The sequence below is a fragment of the Macaca thibetana genome, chromosome 7, assembly GCF_024542745.1.
Source record: "Macaca thibetana thibetana isolate TM-01 chromosome 7, ASM2454274v1, whole genome shotgun sequence".
NCBI lineage: Eukaryota > Metazoa > Chordata > Mammalia > Primates > Cercopithecidae > Macaca > Macaca thibetana.
Window position 1 is genome coordinate 26772473 of NC_065584.1, and position 19883 is coordinate 26792355.

The 19883-nt window shown below is 36.2% G+C and overlaps 1 protein-coding gene across 7 annotated transcripts in view; it reads left to right on the plus strand.

Annotated features, from left to right (window-relative positions):
• The window catches only part of CEP128 (centrosomal protein 128), a 445924-nt gene that overhangs the window by 60979 nt on the left and 365062 nt on the right, over positions 1 to 19883 (plus strand). For all 7 annotated transcript variants that reach the window (XM_050798934.1, XM_050798932.1, XM_050798937.1 and 4 more), the window contains one exon: positions 18444 to 18560. In XM_050798934.1, the coding sequence (XP_050654891.1) occupies positions 18444 to 18560 (117 nt within the window). The remainder of the gene's footprint in view (positions 1 to 18443; positions 18561 to 19883) is intronic.

Consider the following 19883-nt stretch of genomic DNA (forward strand, 5'->3'; position numbering starts at 1 on the left):
GTGTTATTGAAATCATCTTGATAGTATTTTGTTGAGGGTTTTTGCATCAGTATTCCTCAGGGATATCGGCCTGTAGTTTTCTTTTTTGATGTGTCTTTATCTGGTTTTGGTATTAAGATAATATTGGCCTTGTAAAATGGCCAATATTACTCTATTACTCTTCTTACTCTATGTTTTGGAATAGGTTGAATAGGATAAGTATTAGTTCTTTAAATGGTAGAATTCAAAAGTGAAGCCATTGGATTTCAGGGTTTTCTTTGCTAGAAGACATGTCTTTTATCTCTTTACTTGTTATTGGTCTGTTCAGCTTGTGGATTTTCTCATGGTTCAATCTTTGCAGGTTGTGTCTGTCTAGGAGTTTTTTTCTAGATGTCTTCTAGATTTTCCAATATATTGGCATATAGTTACTCACAGTAGCCACTAATGATCCTTTGAATTTCTGCAGTAGCAGTTGTAATGTCTCCATTTTCACCTCTGATTTTATGTGTTTGGGTATTCTCTATTTTTTTCTTAGTTAGTTTGGCTAAAAGTTTGTCAATTTTACTTATCTTTTCAAAAAAACAACTTTTCATTTCATTCATCTTTTGTATTTTCTTAATTTCAATTTCATTTATTTCTACTCTGATCTTTGTTATTTCTTCTACTAATTTTGGGTTTGGTTTATTCTTGCTTCTTCAGTTTTTTTTTTAGTGCTATCATAAATGGAACTATTTTCCTGATTTCTTTTTCAGTTAGATTGTTGTGTATAAAAATGTACTTTTTATGTGTTGATTTTCTATCCTTTATGAGCTTATTTTTTGTAATAGTTTTTTTTTTTTTGTGTGTGTGTGGAATCTTTGGGGTTTTTGATGTGTAGGACCATTTCCTCTGCAAATAGAGATAATTTTACTTCTTTTCCAATTGGATGCATTTTATTTTTTTCTTGTCTGATTTTTCTTGCTGGTGCTTTTAGTACTATGTTGAATAGAAGGAGGGGGGCATCCTTGCCTTGTTCTGGATCTCAATGGAAAAGCTTTCGGTTTTTCTTCATTTTTATAATGTCCACTGTGGGCTTTTCATAAATGGTTTTTATTATGTTGAGGAACTTTCTTTTTCTTTCTTTTTTTTTTTTTTTTTGAGACGGAGTCTTGCTCTGTAGCCCGGGCTGGAGTGCAGTGGCCAGATCTCAGCTCACTGCAAGCTCCGCCTCCCGGGTTTACGCCATTCTCCTGCCTCAGCCTCCGGAGTAGCTGGGACTACAGGCGCCCGCCACCTCGCCCGGCTAGTTTTTTGTATTTTTAGTAGAGACGGGGTTTCACCGTGTTAGCCAGGATGGTCTCGATCTCCTGACCTCGTGATCCGCCCGTCTCGGCCTCCCAAAGTGCTGGGATTACAGGCTTGAGCCACCGCGCCCGGCCTGGAACTTTCTTTATATGCCTAAATTTTTGACAGTTTTTATGAAGAAAGTATGTTGGACTTTGTTAAATGGTTTTTTTTTCCCCATCAGTTGAGATTAGAATGTGGTTTTTATATTTTGTCCTGTTAATATGATGTATGACATCAATTTGCATATGTTTAATCAGCCTTGTATGCCAGGAATAAATCCTATCTGGTCATGGTGTATAATTTTTTTGGTGTGTTGTTGGCTTTGATTTGCAAATATTTTATTGAGGATTTCCATCAGTGTTCATCAGAAAGATTGTCATAGCTTTCTTTTCTTGTGATGTCTTTATCTGGCTTAGGTTTCAAAGTGATAATGTGTTTTAATGTATTTCTTCTAGCTCCATTTTTTGGCAGAGTGTAAGAAATTTTGATATTAATTCTTGCTGCTGTTAAAAATTGTCTTTGATTTTTGACAGTTTGATTATGATATGACTTGAAGAGGATCTCTTTGAATTGAATCTGTTTGGGAACATTTGAGCTTCATAGATCTGGATATCTGTATCTTTTCCAAGACTTGGGAGGTTTTCAGCAATTATTTCATTAAGTAAACATTCTTTTCTCTGTCTTTTCTCTTTATGAAATTCCCAGTTGTGAACATTTATTTGCTTGATGGTTTTTTATAAGTCTTTACTCTTTTTCATTCTTTTTTCCCCTCTGGTTGAGTCATTTCAAAATACTCATCTCAAATTCACAAACTCTCTCTTCTGTTTGATCTACTCTGCTGTTGCAACTCTCAATTTTATTCTTATCTCATTGATTGAATTCTTCAGCTCCAACATTTATGTTTGGTTCTTTTTTTTGACGACATGTATCTCTTTGTTGAATTTCTCATTCAGATCATTAATTGTTTTCCTGTTTTTATTGAATTGTCTATTTGTATTTTCTTGCATCTCATTGGAGTTTTTTGGGTGTTATTTTGAAATTCCTTTGGGTCAATTTATAAATTTTTGTTTCTTTGGGATCAATTACTGTATAATTATTGTGGTTCTTTGGTGGTGTCATATTTCCTTGCTTTATCATTTTTTTCTGTGTCGCTGTGTTAATTTCTGTCTATCTGGTGGTACAGTCACTCCTTCCAAACTTTACAGAGTGGCTTTTGTAAGGGAAAATGTTTAGCTGCAGATGGGCCTGAGGGTTCTGCTGTGGCAGAGTGTGGTGGCTCTACTTCTGTGTCAGTGCAGCGTTGTAGTCTCTGTGAAGCTTTTTCATTTGTGATTAATGTTAGTGATACCTGCAGAGCCTCAGTGGTCTAGGCTGAAGGAATTTGTGTTAGTGACAGTGGCTATGTAGGTTATTAGAGCAAGGGTTTTAGGGATTCTCCTGCTTTTGTCTTCCTTAGAGTGGGGATTCTTAGCTGAGAGGATCTCTCTTGAAGTTGGATCTGACACGGTTCACAGGCTGCTACAGTGGCACTGGGATCCACAGCACAGATGCTCAGAGTGGTCATGAGGTCAGGCTCTTGTACTCATTGTCTTCTGAAACTATTGTAGCACCTGGGACTTGAGGTACAGAATCACTCTCCAAGGCATGAGTGGATGCAGTTCTTCCAGTAAGCTAAGATTTGTTGCTCTAAGGGACAACCTGGTAGCTCAGGCCCAGGGGGTTGGGAAGCAGCTGTGATTCTTACCCATGGGAGCAGGGTACCACACTTGTATGGCTCCAACGAGGAAGAGGTGCTCCAGAGGCTCAGGCCCTGGGGTTGGGCACAACTACAATTTGGGACCTAAAACCAACAGGGCACAGTAGAAGGCTGGACTCCAGGATATGAGGAACCATGCAGTGGTGACTCTGGACTCCAGGATATGAGGAACCATGCAGTGGTGACTTTGGACTCTGTGATGGTGGGTGGGATATGGCAGTAACCCAAGCTTTAAGAGGCCAGCTGCAACAGCAGCAAGGACTGAGGAATGGCAATATACCGCTGTGGCTTGGGTCTCAAGTGGTGGAGAGAAGCACAGAGATGACTCCGTTCCTTGAAGAGATGAGGTGCCTTAGTAGATTAGACAGTAGACGGCTAATCTATTTCCAGGTAGATGGGGTGTGTTGTGGTTCTTGGGCATGCAGGGTGCGGTGGCACAGCTCAGCCATGGCTCTTATTCCCTGGTATGTGAGGCACTGCTAAAGTGCAGCTACGTGAGTCAGTAGAGCCTCTGGATTCCTGGCTATGTGGTGTCATGTCACCTGTGTGCTGGGAGGCGCGACTGCTCCAATATGCTGGAGGACCAGGGTCCCTGCAGGGGGAGGGTCTGCTGCCTCACCAATGGCATGGTGTTGAAGGAGACTTCTCTGGTGTGTAGGAGGCCAGAGGTCCCTGTGTGGCAGAGCACTACCTTGGCTGTGCCATGAGGGGTGCCACTTCTCCAGTATGTAGGAGGTCTGAGGTACCCAGGTGATAGGGTGCCACATCTGCTGTGGCTCTAGAGGCATAAATTCTCCAGTGTGCCTAAGGCCTGAGGTACCTGGAGTGGAGGGTGGGTATGCGTTGGCCCTGGCACCTGTTGTGAGACTGTTCCAGCACTTGAAGACTCTGGTTCCCTGGGAGTGGGGCATCCCTTCAGCTTGGTCCTAAGGGGAGGATACAGCGGTAACTGAGATAGGGATACGCAGTGACTCTGAAGTAGCTTGTCCCTAGGTGGTAGGGCTGATCCCCAAACGGGGGGATGAGGTAGTGGAGCAAGGTGATTCCTTTCCTTCCCTGTGCAGCCATTCTGGCTTTTTGTTATAGAATTTCTGTTGCTACTTTGCTGTTCTCATTGCTCTCCTGTAGTTATTTTGGTTCAAAATGTGGTTTTTGTGTGTGTGTGTGTGCGTTTTCTTGTGGTGGAGAAAAGTGCTAGGAGCATTTAGTTGGCCAGCTTGCTGACGTCACTCTAAGAAGTTTTATATCTTATACATTTTTAATACAATTTATTTCTTGAATTTGATATCTTTCATGCTATTTTATAGGGTATCATTAAATTTTTTTTAAAGGTCAGTATAACACTGTTTTGAGTTGGAGGATTTGCTGTATTACATTTAATGTAAATGTTGATTTCATTTATTTAAATTTACCATCTTACTATTTGCTTTCTCTTGGTCCCACTTACTGTATTTCCTTCTTTTGTGTGTGTTTTTTAGTTTTATTAGTTTTCATTTTTCTGTATTGCACATCTATTAGCTTCTAATTATATCTTGTTATTCCATTGTTACCCTAGGGATTACAACATGTGTCTTTGATATTTCAAAACTAATATAAATTAATTCTTTTACCTCTTCTCAGAAAATGCAAAGATCTTACTGCACCTCAACTCCATAAACCTCGCTTTTCACTTTTATGCTATTTTGTTATTTAATTTTGTATTTAATTGAGCCTTAGAAGACATTACTATTATTTTATGCAATAATGGTTTATTTAGGTTTACCCCTAGATTTACTGTTTTTTGTTCTTCACTCTTTTTTGCATTTTTCAGATTGTACATCTACCTTAAGAACATATTTAAAAATTTCCTTTAGGGTGAGCATGCATATGCCTGAAATTGTCCCATCTATAATTTCCTTTAGAGTGTGTGCTTTGGTGAAAAATCTTCTCTGTGTGTATCTGAAAATGTCTTTCACTTACTTTGTTGAAAGAAATTTTCACTGGATATAAAATTCTAGATAAGCCATCCCCCCCCCCCCATTCTGTATTTTAAAGAAATTTAATCATTTGGGGGTTTCATTGTTTCTCTTGAGAAATCAGATATTAGTCTTATTGATGGTTTTTTTTTTTTTTTTTTTTTTTTTTTTTTTTTTTTTTTGAGATAGGAGTCTCGCTCTGATGCCCAGGCTGGAGTGCAGTGGCACGATCTTGGCTCACTGCAACCTTCACCTCCCAGGTTCAAGTGATTCTGTTGCCTCAGCCTCTCAAGTAGCTGGGACTACAGGCGTGTACCACCACGTCTGGCTAATTTTTTGTATTTTTAGTAGAGGCGGGGCTTCACCATATTAGCCAGGATGGTCTTGGTGTCCTGACCTTGTGATCCACCCTCCTCGGCCTCCCAAAGTGCTGAGCCTTTAGGCGTGAACCACTGTGCCCGGCCTAGTGCTTTTTTTTAAAGGTGTAATAGATTTTTTTTTCTCTAATTGCTTTTGAGTTTTTCTTCTTTGTTTTTATTTATAGTTTTACTGTGATAAACTTGTGTGTGTGTGTGTTTTGACTTGTTGCTTGATGCTTATAGTACCATTATCTCTTCAAAAATTACTTTTATTCTTTGTCTCTTCTTTTAGGACTTCACATTACATATAATCTTGAACTTTTGACTTTATCCCCTTTTTCTCTTATGCTCATTTCTGTCAGTTTTAATTCTTTCTTCTTTCTTTATTTTGAATATTTTCTTCTGACTTTTTATTTAGTAACTTAATCTCTCTTCAGCTGAGGCAAGCCTATTAAACCCACTCACTGTTTTCATTTTAAATCATTGCAAGTTTCACTACTAGAATTGTCATCTGATTGTTTTTAACTTTGTAATTGTTTATCAAAATCATCAATCTGTTTATCTGTGTCTCATGACTTCATTACCTAGATCTTCTATGTGTCTGTTTCGATTGTCTATTATCCCTTGCTTTTCTTGGACTTTGATCACATTGCTTTGTCCTACTATTTACTTTTGATTCTCTAGTTATTGTTGTTTGATGACAGAAAACCTACTTTATTTTCTGCCAACAAAATTTGAATAGATAATTTGAGGCCTAGGACATTGTTATGTATGAGAATATAGACATTTACTTTTTGTTATAGACTAGGGTCAGTAGCAATCGTGGATTATCTTATTATTTGTTGTTGAGATACTTAATAAACTTTGGTACTGGATCTTGAGTATTTCTGATTCACCCTTACTGCGTGTGTATAGCCCTTCAGGATTCCAGTCCAAAGGCTAAGAGAGTGATTAATCAGGGACCCATTACTTGCAAGTCTCTCAACTCAACTCTTTTTCTCATTTAACCTTAAGAATCTGGTAAAAACTCTGTTCAGCTTCTCAGTGTCTCAGCTGCCTTTTCTGAAATGAGCTGATATTTCAGGGGAAAAAGTGATTTCAAAGGATAGACCATTCTCTCTGGGTTTCTTTCTTCTGCGTATTATTCTCATATTTCCTTATTACTTTTTAACTTCCCAGTGTTTTAAAAAACAATTATATTTAAAATATTCTTTCTAACTTTCTAGTTACCTTCATCTGAATTATCTAGTCTGTTATTTCTGGAAGTGAAACTCCTTAATCTTTTAATCTTTTTTACATATCCTATGTCATTACTATCTTTGCTATTTCCTTCCTTCTCTCTCTCTCTCTCTCTCTCTTTTTTTCTTTCTTTCTTTCTTTCTTTCTTTCTTTCTTTCTTTCTTTCTTTCTTTCTTTCTTTCTTTCTTTCTTTCTTTCTTTCTTTCTTTTTCTCTCTCTCTCTCTCTCTTTCTTTCTTTCTTTCTTTTTTTTTTTTTTTTTTGACAGATTCTCACTCTGTCACTCAGGCTGGAGTGCAGTGGTGTGATCTCAGCCTCCATCTCCTGGATTCAAGTGATTCTCCTGCCTCAGCCTCCTCAGTAACTGGGATTACAGGTGTGTGCCATGACATTTGGCTTATTTTTGTATTTTTAATAGAGACAGGGTTTCACGATGTTGGCCAGGCTAGTCTCGAACTCCTGACCTCAGATGATCAGCCTGCCTCAGCCTCCTAAAGTGCTGGGATTATAGGCATGAGCCACCCCACTGCACCCAGGCTATGGTTTCTAATGCACAAGATTTTACTAAGTTTTTCAACTGTTGCATGAGGCTTCTTTCACTTGCTACCTAGATATACATCTTATGAACATGCTTGTTGTATTAGTTTGGTTTTATGCTGCTGATAAAGACATACCCAAGACTGGGCAATTTACAAAAGAAGGAGGTTTAATGGACTTACAGTTCCACATGGCTGGGGAGGCCTCACAATCATGACGGAAGGCAAGGAGGAGCAAGCCACATCTTACATGGATGACGGCAGGCAAAAAGAGAGCTTGTGCAGGGAAACTCCCATTTTTAAAACAAATTTATTTAAAATATTCTTATTTTATTTAAAATATTTTATTTAAAATATTTGTGATATTAAAAATATCGCAAGGATAGTGCAGGAAAGACCCGCCCCCATAATTTAATCACCTGCCACTGGGTTCCTCCCATGACGTGGGAATTGTGGTAGTTACAATTCAAGATGAGATTTGGGTGGGGACACTGCCAAATTATTATATTACTTGTAAATGGGCTTTGATCTAAATTTGGATATCCTTAATATTCTACTGAGGTCCCTGTAGACCTGAGTGAGCCATGGTCATATCCAGTTTTACTGTCATGCTGTTTTTTGAAACTGTTAGATAGTTGGGATGTTTTCAATTTGGGGTTTAATAGTACTAATTTGCATAGTGCACATTACATTTATTGTTTCACCTTTCGCCATGTGACAAGAGAACCTGTAATAAACAGTTATCATTTTATTTGGATTTCTTTCACATAGCAAATAAAACTAGTAAGTATCATCTATATACATTCTACAGTTTTACTTTGTGTTTAAAATATACCCACTGAGTAAAAAGTTAGCAGTTAGCTGAGTTCAGAGAGAGCTCAAAGTTTCGTATCTTTATTGCCATGCATCAAGAATGACTCTACATCACATAAAGTGCAACTGGTTGTCACACCTCCCTGGTGCCCAGCTCATTGGTGTAATTGCTGTATAAAACTTGCTAGTTTACCCAACTATCCCTTCTGCCCCGCTCCTGAGGACACAGCCTTTTGTATTGTCTCAACCCAGAAAATTGTGCCCACATAATTGTGCACTCAGTTGAATTGCTCATTGCCAGTTCCTTACATCAGTTGTGATGTTACACCTTGTTTTGTGCTTTCTGGAATTTGCTGTCAAAGTAAGATTGTCTCATAATTGCATGAAGGGCATCTCAAATTTCTTGTGGGTGTGTATGGTCCTGATTAAGAAAAAAATGTCCAAAGCAAAACTTAATAACAATTGTTGGAATTAAGAAGGTCTTCCGAAGGCCGCCTGATGTTTGTTTCCAGGGCTTAATATAGACTTTGTGACTCACTTCTTCCAATTGAAGTCAACATTCATGTTTTATGACTGGTTGACGTGTTGTGTTGTATTTGTGAATTCATAACCTGCTGTCAGAGAAGATGGTTTCATTATTTGAGTGTTAAGCTTCTCAGAGACTGCAGCTGTTTCCCCCACTTCAGATTTAAATTTAAAATAAAATTACAAAATGATGCACATTCACTGTGGCAAACTTAAATATTGTACATATATAAAGTGAAAATAAATGGCTGCCTCTATTTCTCGCCAATTTCACTTTCTACTGGTAAGCACTGTTAATCACATTTATTGTGTATTATTCTGAGGCTACAGTTGTTTATCATGCATTTTCTCAGTAACTAAAATATATCTTGAAAGCTTGTGGAACATATTTTTCTTTGAGAGACAAAAAGTTTTGGTTGCTGTCATATATGTCAACATTTGATGTGTTAATCTTTTGTGAATCATAAATATTTTTTGCTTATGTCAAATTGCCCACTGGAAGGGAAGAGTTATCATTTATAGTATGATGTCATGGAAAATATTTTCTATTAACACTTAATTGTGGTGATAAGCAATCAATATTGCATAGGCCTTATTCCGTGGGGGAAATTTCAGTTTATTAGTTGTCTAGATTTTATTGAGTTGAGTGTGATATGACTGCATGTTGTTTGATTGCTTATGGAGGAAAAAGTCAATTCTATTTTAGTTTTCTGTAGTAGGGTCACTATAAAGAATAAAAATGTAAACATTGATCCAGCTGTTTTTGAGAGGGTTGACCATTAATAGAATTTTTAAGAATTCTGTGAATACTGCATTTAGAATAACATGATTATTGCATAGATTACAGCAGCAGTTATATATATAAATATGTAACATATTTCTTTAAGTGGACTTTGAAGCACCAGGTATTGTTAAAGATCTGAGGAATCAACATATTGAAAAGTGATAATACAATCTTTTAAACAGAATGCTTTTTCTTTTGTTTGACCTTTCATTAACTACTAATCTTAAAAGCCATTCTAATTTTTATTCTTGTTATTCTGCTATTTTTATAACCAAATATGGAGATTTAGGAATTTTTGGTATTCTAGTATTAAACGTAGTTGAAAATGGTATCCTGATAAATATGAATTTTTTAGTATTGGATTACATTTTTAACATTTTTCCGTTAGGTCTCAGAGAAAGAAAAAATAAGTACTAAAATACGCTTTCTTTAAAATAATTCTTATTAGGAGTTATGTCATCACTCAAAAAGCTATAAATATATGTCTTTAGGTTAAGGTCCACAACCTTCATTTAGGGCTGTTTTTACTTATTTTGGTCTTCCCTGTCTCAGGAAATGGCATCGCATTCCATCCAGCATCTTAAGCTGGTCACCAAGGATTCACCTAGATCCATTTCTTTACACCATACCTCCAATCCGTTACAAGATCCTGCCCCTTTAATTTCTGAAATCTTGCTCAATTACATTGACTTCTAATACTACTTTTCAAGCTACCATCTCTTCTCAGTGGGTTTACTGCAGTGGCGTCCATTGAAGTTGGTTCCTCTGCTCCCATACCTGCTTTTATCTGTGCTTCTCACTGCAGGCAAATTATTTTTTTTAATTGTCATTATGTTTAATTATTCCTCCAGGTTTAAAAATCCTCCCTGAGTTTCTTTTATTCCAAATCCCTTACCATGGTCTATAGTGCCTACATTATGTGGCTTTCTCTGTATATCTTGATTTTTTTTTTCCACTGGCTATTTTCTTTTCCCAAGATTTTACATTGCTGACTTCCTATTTCTTTAATATTTTATTATTTTCAGAGAACGAATCTTTCATCTCCTTAGGTAAATTTATTTCTTTGTATTTTTTGGATGCTATAGTGAACAGGATTTTTTTTTTTTTGAGTTGTTATATATAAAAATGCTGCTGATTCTTGTATCCTGAATTTTGATTTCTGCAACTTTACTTAATTTATTACTTCTAACAGTTTTTTTAGGGGCCTCTTTAGGGCTTTCTATATATAAGATAATGTCATCTGAAAACAGGGACAATTTAACTTATTCTTTCCTCATCTAGATGCCTTTTATTTCTTTTTCTTGCATACTCGCTTTGGCCAGGACCTTCAGTACTATGCTGAATGGAAGTGTTCATAGTGGGCATCCTTGGCTTTTTCCGATCTTAGAGAAAATGTTTTTAGGTTTTTACTTATGAGTACTATGTTAGCTGTTGGCTTGTTGTATATGGCTTTTATTATGCTAAAATAAATTCTTTCTATGTCTCATTTATTGGAAGTTTCTCTTTTTATCATGAAAGGATGTTGAATTATATTAAATGCTTTTTCTGCTTCTATTGAGACGACCACATGATTTTTATTCTTTATTCTGTTAATGCGGTATATTACACTTATTGATTTACAGCTTTGTATTCTGGGGATAAGTTATAAGTGACCGTGGTGGTAATGATTCTCTTAATGTGCTACTGAATTTGGCTTGCTAGTATTTTGCAGAGGATTTTTACATCTGTTCATCAGGGATGTTGGCTTGTAATTTTCTTTTTTAGTAGTGTCTTTGGTGTCAGGGTACTCCTGGCCTCATAGGATGAAGTTGGACATGGTCTCTTATCTTCAGTGTTTTGGAAGAGCTTGAGAAGGATTGACGTTAGTTCTTCTTTACATGTTTGATAGATTTTACCAGTGAAGTAATCAGATTCTGGACTTCTCTTTGTTGGGAGGTCTTTGATTACTGATTCAATCACCTTACTCATTATTGGTCTGTTTGGATTTTCTGTTTCTATTTTCTGTTTCTTTGTGACTCAGTCTTGGTAAGTTGTAGGTTTTTAGGAATTTACCCATTTCTCCTAGGTTATCCAATTTGTTGGCATAAAATTGTTCATAGTATTTTCTTACAAGACTGTATTTTTGTGGTATCATTTGTGATGTCTCTTCTTTTACTTTTGATTTTATTTGCTTGAGTCATGACTCTTTTTTTCCCCTTATTTAGTCTAGCTAGCATTTTGTCAGTTTTGTTTATCTTTTCAAAAAACTAACATTGAGCAGAAAAAAATAACTCCTGGGTACTAGACTTAGTACCTGGGTGAAGAAAGAATCTGTACATCAAACCTCTGAGACACAAATTTACCTATATAACAAACCTGCACATGTACCCCTGAACCTAAAAGAAAAGTTAAAAAAAACTCAAAAAACTGTTAGTTTCATGGATCTTTTCTATTGTTTTTCTAGTCTCTATTTCATTTATTTTTGCTGCCATCTTTGTGACTTCCTTTCTTCTACTGACAGTGGCTTAGTTTTGTTTTGTTTTTTAGTTTTTTGGGGTATAGTTAGGTTATTCATTTGAGATCTTTTTCTAAATGTAGGCGTTTATTGCCATAAAACTCCATCTTAGAGCTGCTTTTTTGCATCCCATAAATTTTGGTGTGTTGTATTTCTGTTTGTATTTGTATCATGGTATTTTTTCATTTTCTTTTACATTTTTTATTTGACCTATTGATTATTCAGAATTGTGTAGTTTAATTTCCACCTATTAGTGAATTTTTCTGTTCATTTATATCTAGTTTTATACCTGTACGCTCTAAAGAGATACTTATTTTCTTAAATATGTTAAGACTTGTTTTGTGGCCTAACATGGTCTGTCCTGGAGAATGGTCTGTGTATGTTTGAGAAGAATGTGTATTCTGCTGCTGTTTGATGGAATGTTCTGTATATGTTTGTTAGGTCCATTTGTTTTAAAGTGTAGATCAAGTCTAATGTTTCTCTATAGCCTTTCCATCTGGATGGTGTGTCCATTGTCCACAATACTACTATTGTATTTCTGTTTAATCTTTTCTTCAGCTCTATCAAGATTTGCTTTATAATATTTAGGTGCTCTGATTAGGTGCATATACATTTACAATTATTGTATCCTCTTGATGAATTGACTCCTTTATAATTATTTAATGACCTTGTTTGTTTCTGTTTAGATTTTTTGACTTATAGTGTATTCTCTCTGATATAAGTGTAGCTACCTCTGTTTTCTTCTAGTTTCCATTTGTGTAGAATATCTTTTTCCATCCCTTCATTTTTCAGTCTATTTGTGTCTCTAAAGTCTATTTGTGAGTCTCTTTAGGCAGCATACAGTGGGGTCATTAGAAAAAGTCTATGTAGCTACTCTATGTCTTTTGATAGGAGAATTTGTTTACATTTAAAGCATTTATTTATAGGTAAGAACTTGCTACTGCTGTTTTCTTAATTGTTTTCTGAATGTTTTATAGTTTCTTCATTCCATTTTTTCTCTCTGTCTTCCTTTGTGATTTGATAATTTTCTATAGTGATATGCTTTGGCTGCTTTCTCTGTCTTTTAAATATGCACAGGTTTTTTCTTTGTGGTTACCATGATATTTACATAAAATATCTTGTAAGAATCTATTTTAAGCTGATAACAACTTAACTTGGACTGCATACAAAGAGTCTACACTTAACTTCCCCTCCCATTTTACATTATTGATATCACAGTTTACCTCTTTAAATATTGTATATCCATTAAAATTATTGTAGCTATAGTTATTTTTAATACTTTTGTCTTTTGACTTTTAAACTAGAGTTAAAAGTAACTGAAACACTACCATTGTAAGTATTGGAGTATTTTAAATTTGAATATATTAGTACTTTTACAGTGAATATAAGAAATTATATACTTTCATATGCTTTTGTGTTATTAGCATTCTTTCATTTTGTCTTGAAGAACTGCTTTTTATATTTCTTGTAAGGCAAGTTAATGTGATGATATTCTTGGATGGCAGCACCCCCCTCCCCCCACCTCCTGCCAGGACTTTGAGTTTATCATCTCGTTTTCTCCTGGTTTCTGCTGAGAAATTCACTGATAGTCTCATAAGGGTTCCCTTGTATGTGATGAGTTGTTGTTCTCATGCTGCTTTTGGCATTTTCTCTTTGTTTTTTCCTTTTGAGAATTTGATTATTGTGTGTTTCAGTAAGATCTCTTTATATTTAATCTATTTGTGGTTATTTGATCTTCAAGGATCTGGATGTTCTTTTTCCAGATATAGGAAGTTTTCTGCTATTATTTCTTTAAGTAAACTCCTCTCATCTCCTTCTCTTTTTTTCCTCCTTCTGGGACTTTCATAATGAGTAAATTTCTTTACTTGATGGTATCTCATAAATTCCATAGTTTCTCTTAATTTTTTTTCTTTCTTCTTCTTTTTGTTTCTCTGAGTGGGCAATTTTAAATGACTTGTCTTTGAGCTCATGATCTAGTTTGCTTCAAGATTGCTGTGGAATTATTCAATTCAGTCATTGTGTTGTTTAGATTAAGAATTTTTATTTTGTTCTTTTTGATGGTTTCTATCTCTGTTGAATTTCTAATTTTGTTCATGCAACAATTTTCTGATTTTGGTGTGTGTACAGAAGATTGTCCTTTCCCCCAGTTTTGCTTTATATGATTTCAGCTTCCTGTGGTCAATTGCAATATAAAAATTGTAAATGAAAAATTTCATTAATAAACAATTCATAAGATTTAAATTGCATGCCATTCTGAGTAGAGTAATGAAATCTTCGGTGGTCTCACTTCATCCCTCCTGGGACATGAATCATCCCTTTATTCAGTATATCCATGCCATAGACGCAACCCATCCATTAGTTGCTTAGCGGTCATGTCAGTTATCAGGTTCACTGTCTCAGTAACCTGATAGTGCTTTTGTTCAAGTAACCCTCATTTTACTAAATAATGGCTTCAAAGTACAGAGTAGTGATGTTGACAGTTTGGCAATGCCAAAGAGAAGGATAAAGTGTTTCTTCTAAGTGAAAATGTGAAAGTCTCAACTTAATAAGGAAAGAAAAAAAACGTACACTGAGATTTTTAATTTCTGTGATATGAACAAATTTACTCTCTGTGAAATTGTGAAGGGAAAAATTATGCATAGTATCTATAGGGTTTGATACCATCCTTGGTTTCAGGCATCTGCTGGGAATTGTGCAGTGTATACTGCATGAGTAAAATGGGACTACTGTATTCTCTTGTAGCTCACTGAACTTATTTAAGATGATTGTTTTGTATTCTTTATTAGGCAGTTTAAAGATCTCCATTTCTTTGGGATTGTTTGCTGGTGCTTTATTTTATTCTCTTAGTGATCATGTTTCCCTGATCATTTATGATCCTTATGGCCTTAGTTTCTGTGCATTTGAAGAAGCAGACGCTTCTTCCAGACTTTACAGACTGGCTTTGGCAGGGGATTCCCTTTACTTAATGAGTCTATGCGGAGATTTTTGGTAGGCTCTCTGGCAGGGTTCATTAATGAGCTTTGCTGCTGGTGTCTTTTTGGGAGCTGGCCTTGTGACTGGGTCAGCAGGTGGGCTGAGCTGGTATCTGGGTCCCAGAGGCTAGCCTGTTGTCTGAGTTTATGAGTTTGAGCCTAGAGCCTGTATTCACTGGGGCAGACACTGACTTTGGATCATCTGTTGGGGGGCCTGGATCCTGGCTCCTCTGGGGCTGGCCTGGCACCAGGGTCTACTGGTGTGGGCCAACTTGATTGGGTCTGCAGGGGTGTCCCTAGTGCGTGGGTTCTTAGGGCTAGGCTTGGAACTTATGCCCATAGCAGCTGGTCTGGCACTATGGTGAGACTAGAGCCTAAGTCTGTTGGGGTCTGCCTGGTACTGGGATGGGCCTGGTACCTGGGCCCATGGAGGAAGGCCTGGAGCCTGTGCTTACAGGGGCCAGTCTAGTACTGAGATGCACCTGGAACCTGAGTTCCTGGAGGTAGGCCTGGTGCCTGCATCTGTGGGGCTGGCCTGTATACTGGGTCCATAGAGGATGGTCATGGCGTCTGGGTATGTACAGTTAGCATTTAATGTAACATATTTCCCCTAACTTACTGGCTTAAAAGAACATTTCATTTAGCAGTTTCAGTGGGTTGAGAGACAGGTGTGGCTTTGCTGGGTCCTTTGGCTCTGGGTCACTTGCAGGCTGCATTCTTCTCAAGGCTTGACTGCAATGACAAGTCATTGTCAGGATTCAGTTCCCTGTAGGTTACTGGACTTGAGACTTCAGTTTGTCACGACCTGTTTAAAGGCTTCTTTTGTTTCTTTGACATGTGGCCTCTCCGTAGAACATCTCATAACGTGGCAGCCTGCTTTATTAGAACAAACAGACAAGAAGATGACTGGCAAGAGAGAAGATGCTAGCAAATTGGAAGTCAGTTTTTTGCAGCCTAATAATAGAAGTGACACCCCATCACTTCTGTAGTGTTCTCTTTATTAGAGGGTTAGCCTACACTCAAGGGTAGAGGATTACACAGGTGCATGAATACCAAGAAGCATGGATCATTGGGACCTATGTCAGAAGTTGTGTAAGAGAAACATTAATATCAAAATTAAGAATAAAACTACCAAATGATCCAGCAGTCTCACTTCTGGATACATATCCAAAGGAAATCAGTGTCTTGAAGAGACATCTGCATACCCCATGTTCATTGCAGCATTATTCACAGTAGTCAAGATATGGAAACAATATAAGTATTTGTTGACCAAAGAACAGATAAAGAAATACACATACACACATATATACACCCAATGGAGTATTGTTCAATTTTTAAAAAGAAGGAAATTCTGTCATTTGCAACAATAAATGGATGAACCTGAAGGACATTATTCTAAATGAAGTAAGGCAGTTACAAAAATAAAATACTGCATTATTTCACTTAAATGTGGACTCTAAAAAGTCTAGTTCGTAGAAGCAGAGAATGGAATGGTGGTTGCTAGGGAAAGGGCAGAGTTGGGAGGGGTCAGGAAAATGGGGATATATAGTACAAAGTTTTCCTTATGTAGGATGAATAAGTTCTAGAGAGCTAATGTGCAGAATTGTGACTATAGTATTGGCAAAAATAATGTTAGCTAAGTAAAGTGATAGATATGTTAATTAGCTTGACTATAGTTATTTCACAATGTATATGTATATTAATACATGAAATTATGTTTCAATAAAACTGTTACTTAGAAGGAATCAAAGGCCGGGCATGGTGGCTTACGCCTGTAATCCCAGCTCTTTGGGAGGCCAAAGCCAGTGGATCACTTGAGGTCAGGAATTCAAGACCATCCTGGCCAATGTGGGGAAACAACATGTCTCCTAAAAATACAAATATTAGCCAGGCGTGTTGGCAGGTGCCTGTAATCCCAGGTACTAGGGAGACTGAGGCAGGAGAATTGCTTGAATTCGGGAAGCGGAGATTGCAGTGAGCTGAGATCACGCCACTGCACTCCAGCCTGGGTGACAGAGTAAGACTGTCTCAAAAAAAAAAAAAAAAAAAAAATAGAGAAACAATCTTCCAAATATAGTAACTCTGTATCATCACATGTATTAGCTATGGTAGCAAAGTTGCTGATGTCTAAATACTTTTGGATATTGATTTCAGTATGTGGTTACTTGGACTGCTTTAATTTTGATAGGATTCTAGTAAGAACAGCCTTCTTTTCTGAAATATAGAAGTCATTTAACTCATTGAATTTAATCAGAGAAATTTTAACTACTCATTTATTGTCAGTCTTCAGTAGATAGCAAGCTATTGAAGGCAGAGGCTGGGGATACAGTATAAATCTGAACTCCCCCAGAACTTAACTACTAATAGCCTACTGTTGACAGGAAGCATTAACAATAACATAGTCAATTAACACATATTTTGTATATGTATTGTATATTGTATTCTTACAATAAAGTAAGCTAAAGGAAAGAGTTATTAAGAAAATTATAAGAAAGATAAAATATGTTTGTCATTCATTAGGTAGAAGCTGATCATCAAAAAGGTATTCTGCCTTCAAGTTGAGCAGGCTGAGGAGGAATTGGTCTTGCTCTCTCAGCAGTGGTAGTGGCAGAAGAAAATCCACTTATAAGTAGATCTTTGCAGTTAAAATCCCTGTTGTTCAAAAGTAAACTAAACTTTTGCTCACCTAAGTAAACTTATGTTTATCTATTTATTTTTTAAAAACTTGATTGAGCTATAATGCACCATAAAATTAATGCTTTAAGTGTACAATTTAATAACTTTTTTCTTTCGTACATTTACTGAGTTATCCAGCCACCTCCCTAATTCAGTTTAGAACATTTACATGACCCCAATAAGGTTCCTTGTCAGGACTTTTCTTGATTCTTTCTCGTATAAATAATTGGTGACAAAAGATTTCTTATAACAGAGCTGTGTTTATTGCTTCTCTTATATGAATACAAATGTCTTCTTTGTCCTTCTGTACGAAATATAGACATTGTCAATAGTGTAAATTTTATTTAGTGGGCTGTATAATGAAATACATGAGATGTGTTTGAATTTATGCAACTTTTAGTAAGGAAAATTTTGTGTCAGAGAGAAAAATTCTTTCATGTTTATTTTAGAGAGTCCCAATTAAACATTTTCAGTTTGACTTTAGTTTTTGATCTTTTATAGCTTGTTTTATTTTTAGCAGATCACAGTAGAAAAGATTGACAAGCTAATGTAAAGCCCTCTTAATTATTCACTACAAATAAACATCAGTACCTTCATAGGCAGGTCATTCTCATGGATAATAAAAGTAGAAAAGAACTAATTAGATCGAACAATTTATCATTAATTGGCCAACAAATGCAATTTTTAGCATAATTGGTATTTTCATTCTACCTCACCAGAGGGCACTCTTTTCTAGTGTATTGCTTTTAACTCTGATCTACTGAATATTATCTCATACCTCAAAAAATTTGAGCCAGTTATTGGGATCCAGATGTAGATCATTTGGAGATCAATGATGACTTTCTTTTCTAACTTTCAATAAGTTTTTTGGCCAGCTATTTCATTTTAGTGTCATTAGACAGGGCTTTGCAAGCAAAACAGTCTTAAATGCTTCAAGCAGTAGTGTATCTGCTATAAAACTATCTTCTCAATTTAGTCTGTTTTGCTTGCTAGCTCTGTAATGCTGCTGTTTCTCTGAATTCTTATTAAGGTTTCAGATCGGGTGGAGCGGCGGCTTCAGGAACTAGAGAGAGAGATGCGCACAGAAAGGGAGCTGGTGGAAAGACGCCAGGATCAACTGGGACTCATGTCCCTGCAGCTACAGGAGGTTTGTGAAAAGCACTTTCATGGAATGTAAATCTTGAATTTGGATATTTATTTAGCCATGTTAAAATGGTTATTGCATGTGACAGTATAATTCAACCCATCTGAGAAGTATTAATATCACATATTGGTTGTAGTTCAGTGTGTAGAATCAGACTTCCCTGGTTTCATACTTGCTGTCCATGTGACATTAGTTGGGCAAGTTTCTTAACTTCTCTAGGTGCTAGTTTTGTCTGTGGAAAATGGAAATAATAATACTATTGACCTAATTAGAATAGTGCAAGGATAAATGAATTAATGCCAGTAAAGCTCTTAACATACTGTCTGTCATATGCTCAGAAAATGTTAACTGAAAGTATAATTATTCTGATTAATTTTTCTGGGCATAGACTAGACCAGGGGTCATTAAATGATGGCTCACAGGTCCAATCTGGCCCATCGTCTATTTCTGTAAATAGTTTTATTGGAGCACAACCACTCCTATTCATTTATATATTGTCTGTTGGTGCTTTTGTGACACAGTGGCAGAGTTGAGTAGTTGTAGCCCACAAGAATATATGGCCCACAAGGTTTAAAGTATTGGCAGGTTGGCCCTTTATAGAAAAAGTTTGACAACTCCTGAATTAGGTTATTATCAAACCAATTTAAAATGGAGAATAGTTACCCTTTAGGTACTCTTTTTAATGTGAAATTTCAGACATAGATAAAGTTGAAAATTTAGAATAAAGAATTTCTATACAACCTTTACCTAGATTCCCTTATTATTCATATTTTACCAGACTTGTTTCATCATTTATTCTAGATACATCCACATATATGTAATTTTTTTGTGAAACATTTTTAATTTGCAGACATGATATACATACTTATCTGTGAATCTTAAAGTCAACTGATTAAAAAATAAATTGTTTTTCATCTAAATAATTTGATATGTATGTTTTCTTTTGTAGTTACAGTATAACAATCAAAATTAGGAAATTGAAGTCAATAAAATACTATGGCTTAATCTATACATTTTATTCAAATTTTGCTACTACAGTAGTGTCCTTTCCTGATTCAGGATAAAATATAGGTTCATACATGGCATTTAGTTGTCATGTCTCTTTAGTTGCCTTTAATCTGGAACGGTTTTTCAGTCATCATGAGTGATGACTTCTCAGGGCGTAAACTATTTTGTAGAATGGCTTTCATTTTGGGTTTCTTGATGTTTGTTCATGACTAGATTCAGGTGATGGACTTTTGGCTTGAAACTTAGATAATTGGAGTTATGTCCTTCCCATAGTGTCATCTTAGGAGTCATAGAATGTTGGTTTGTTACATTACTGGT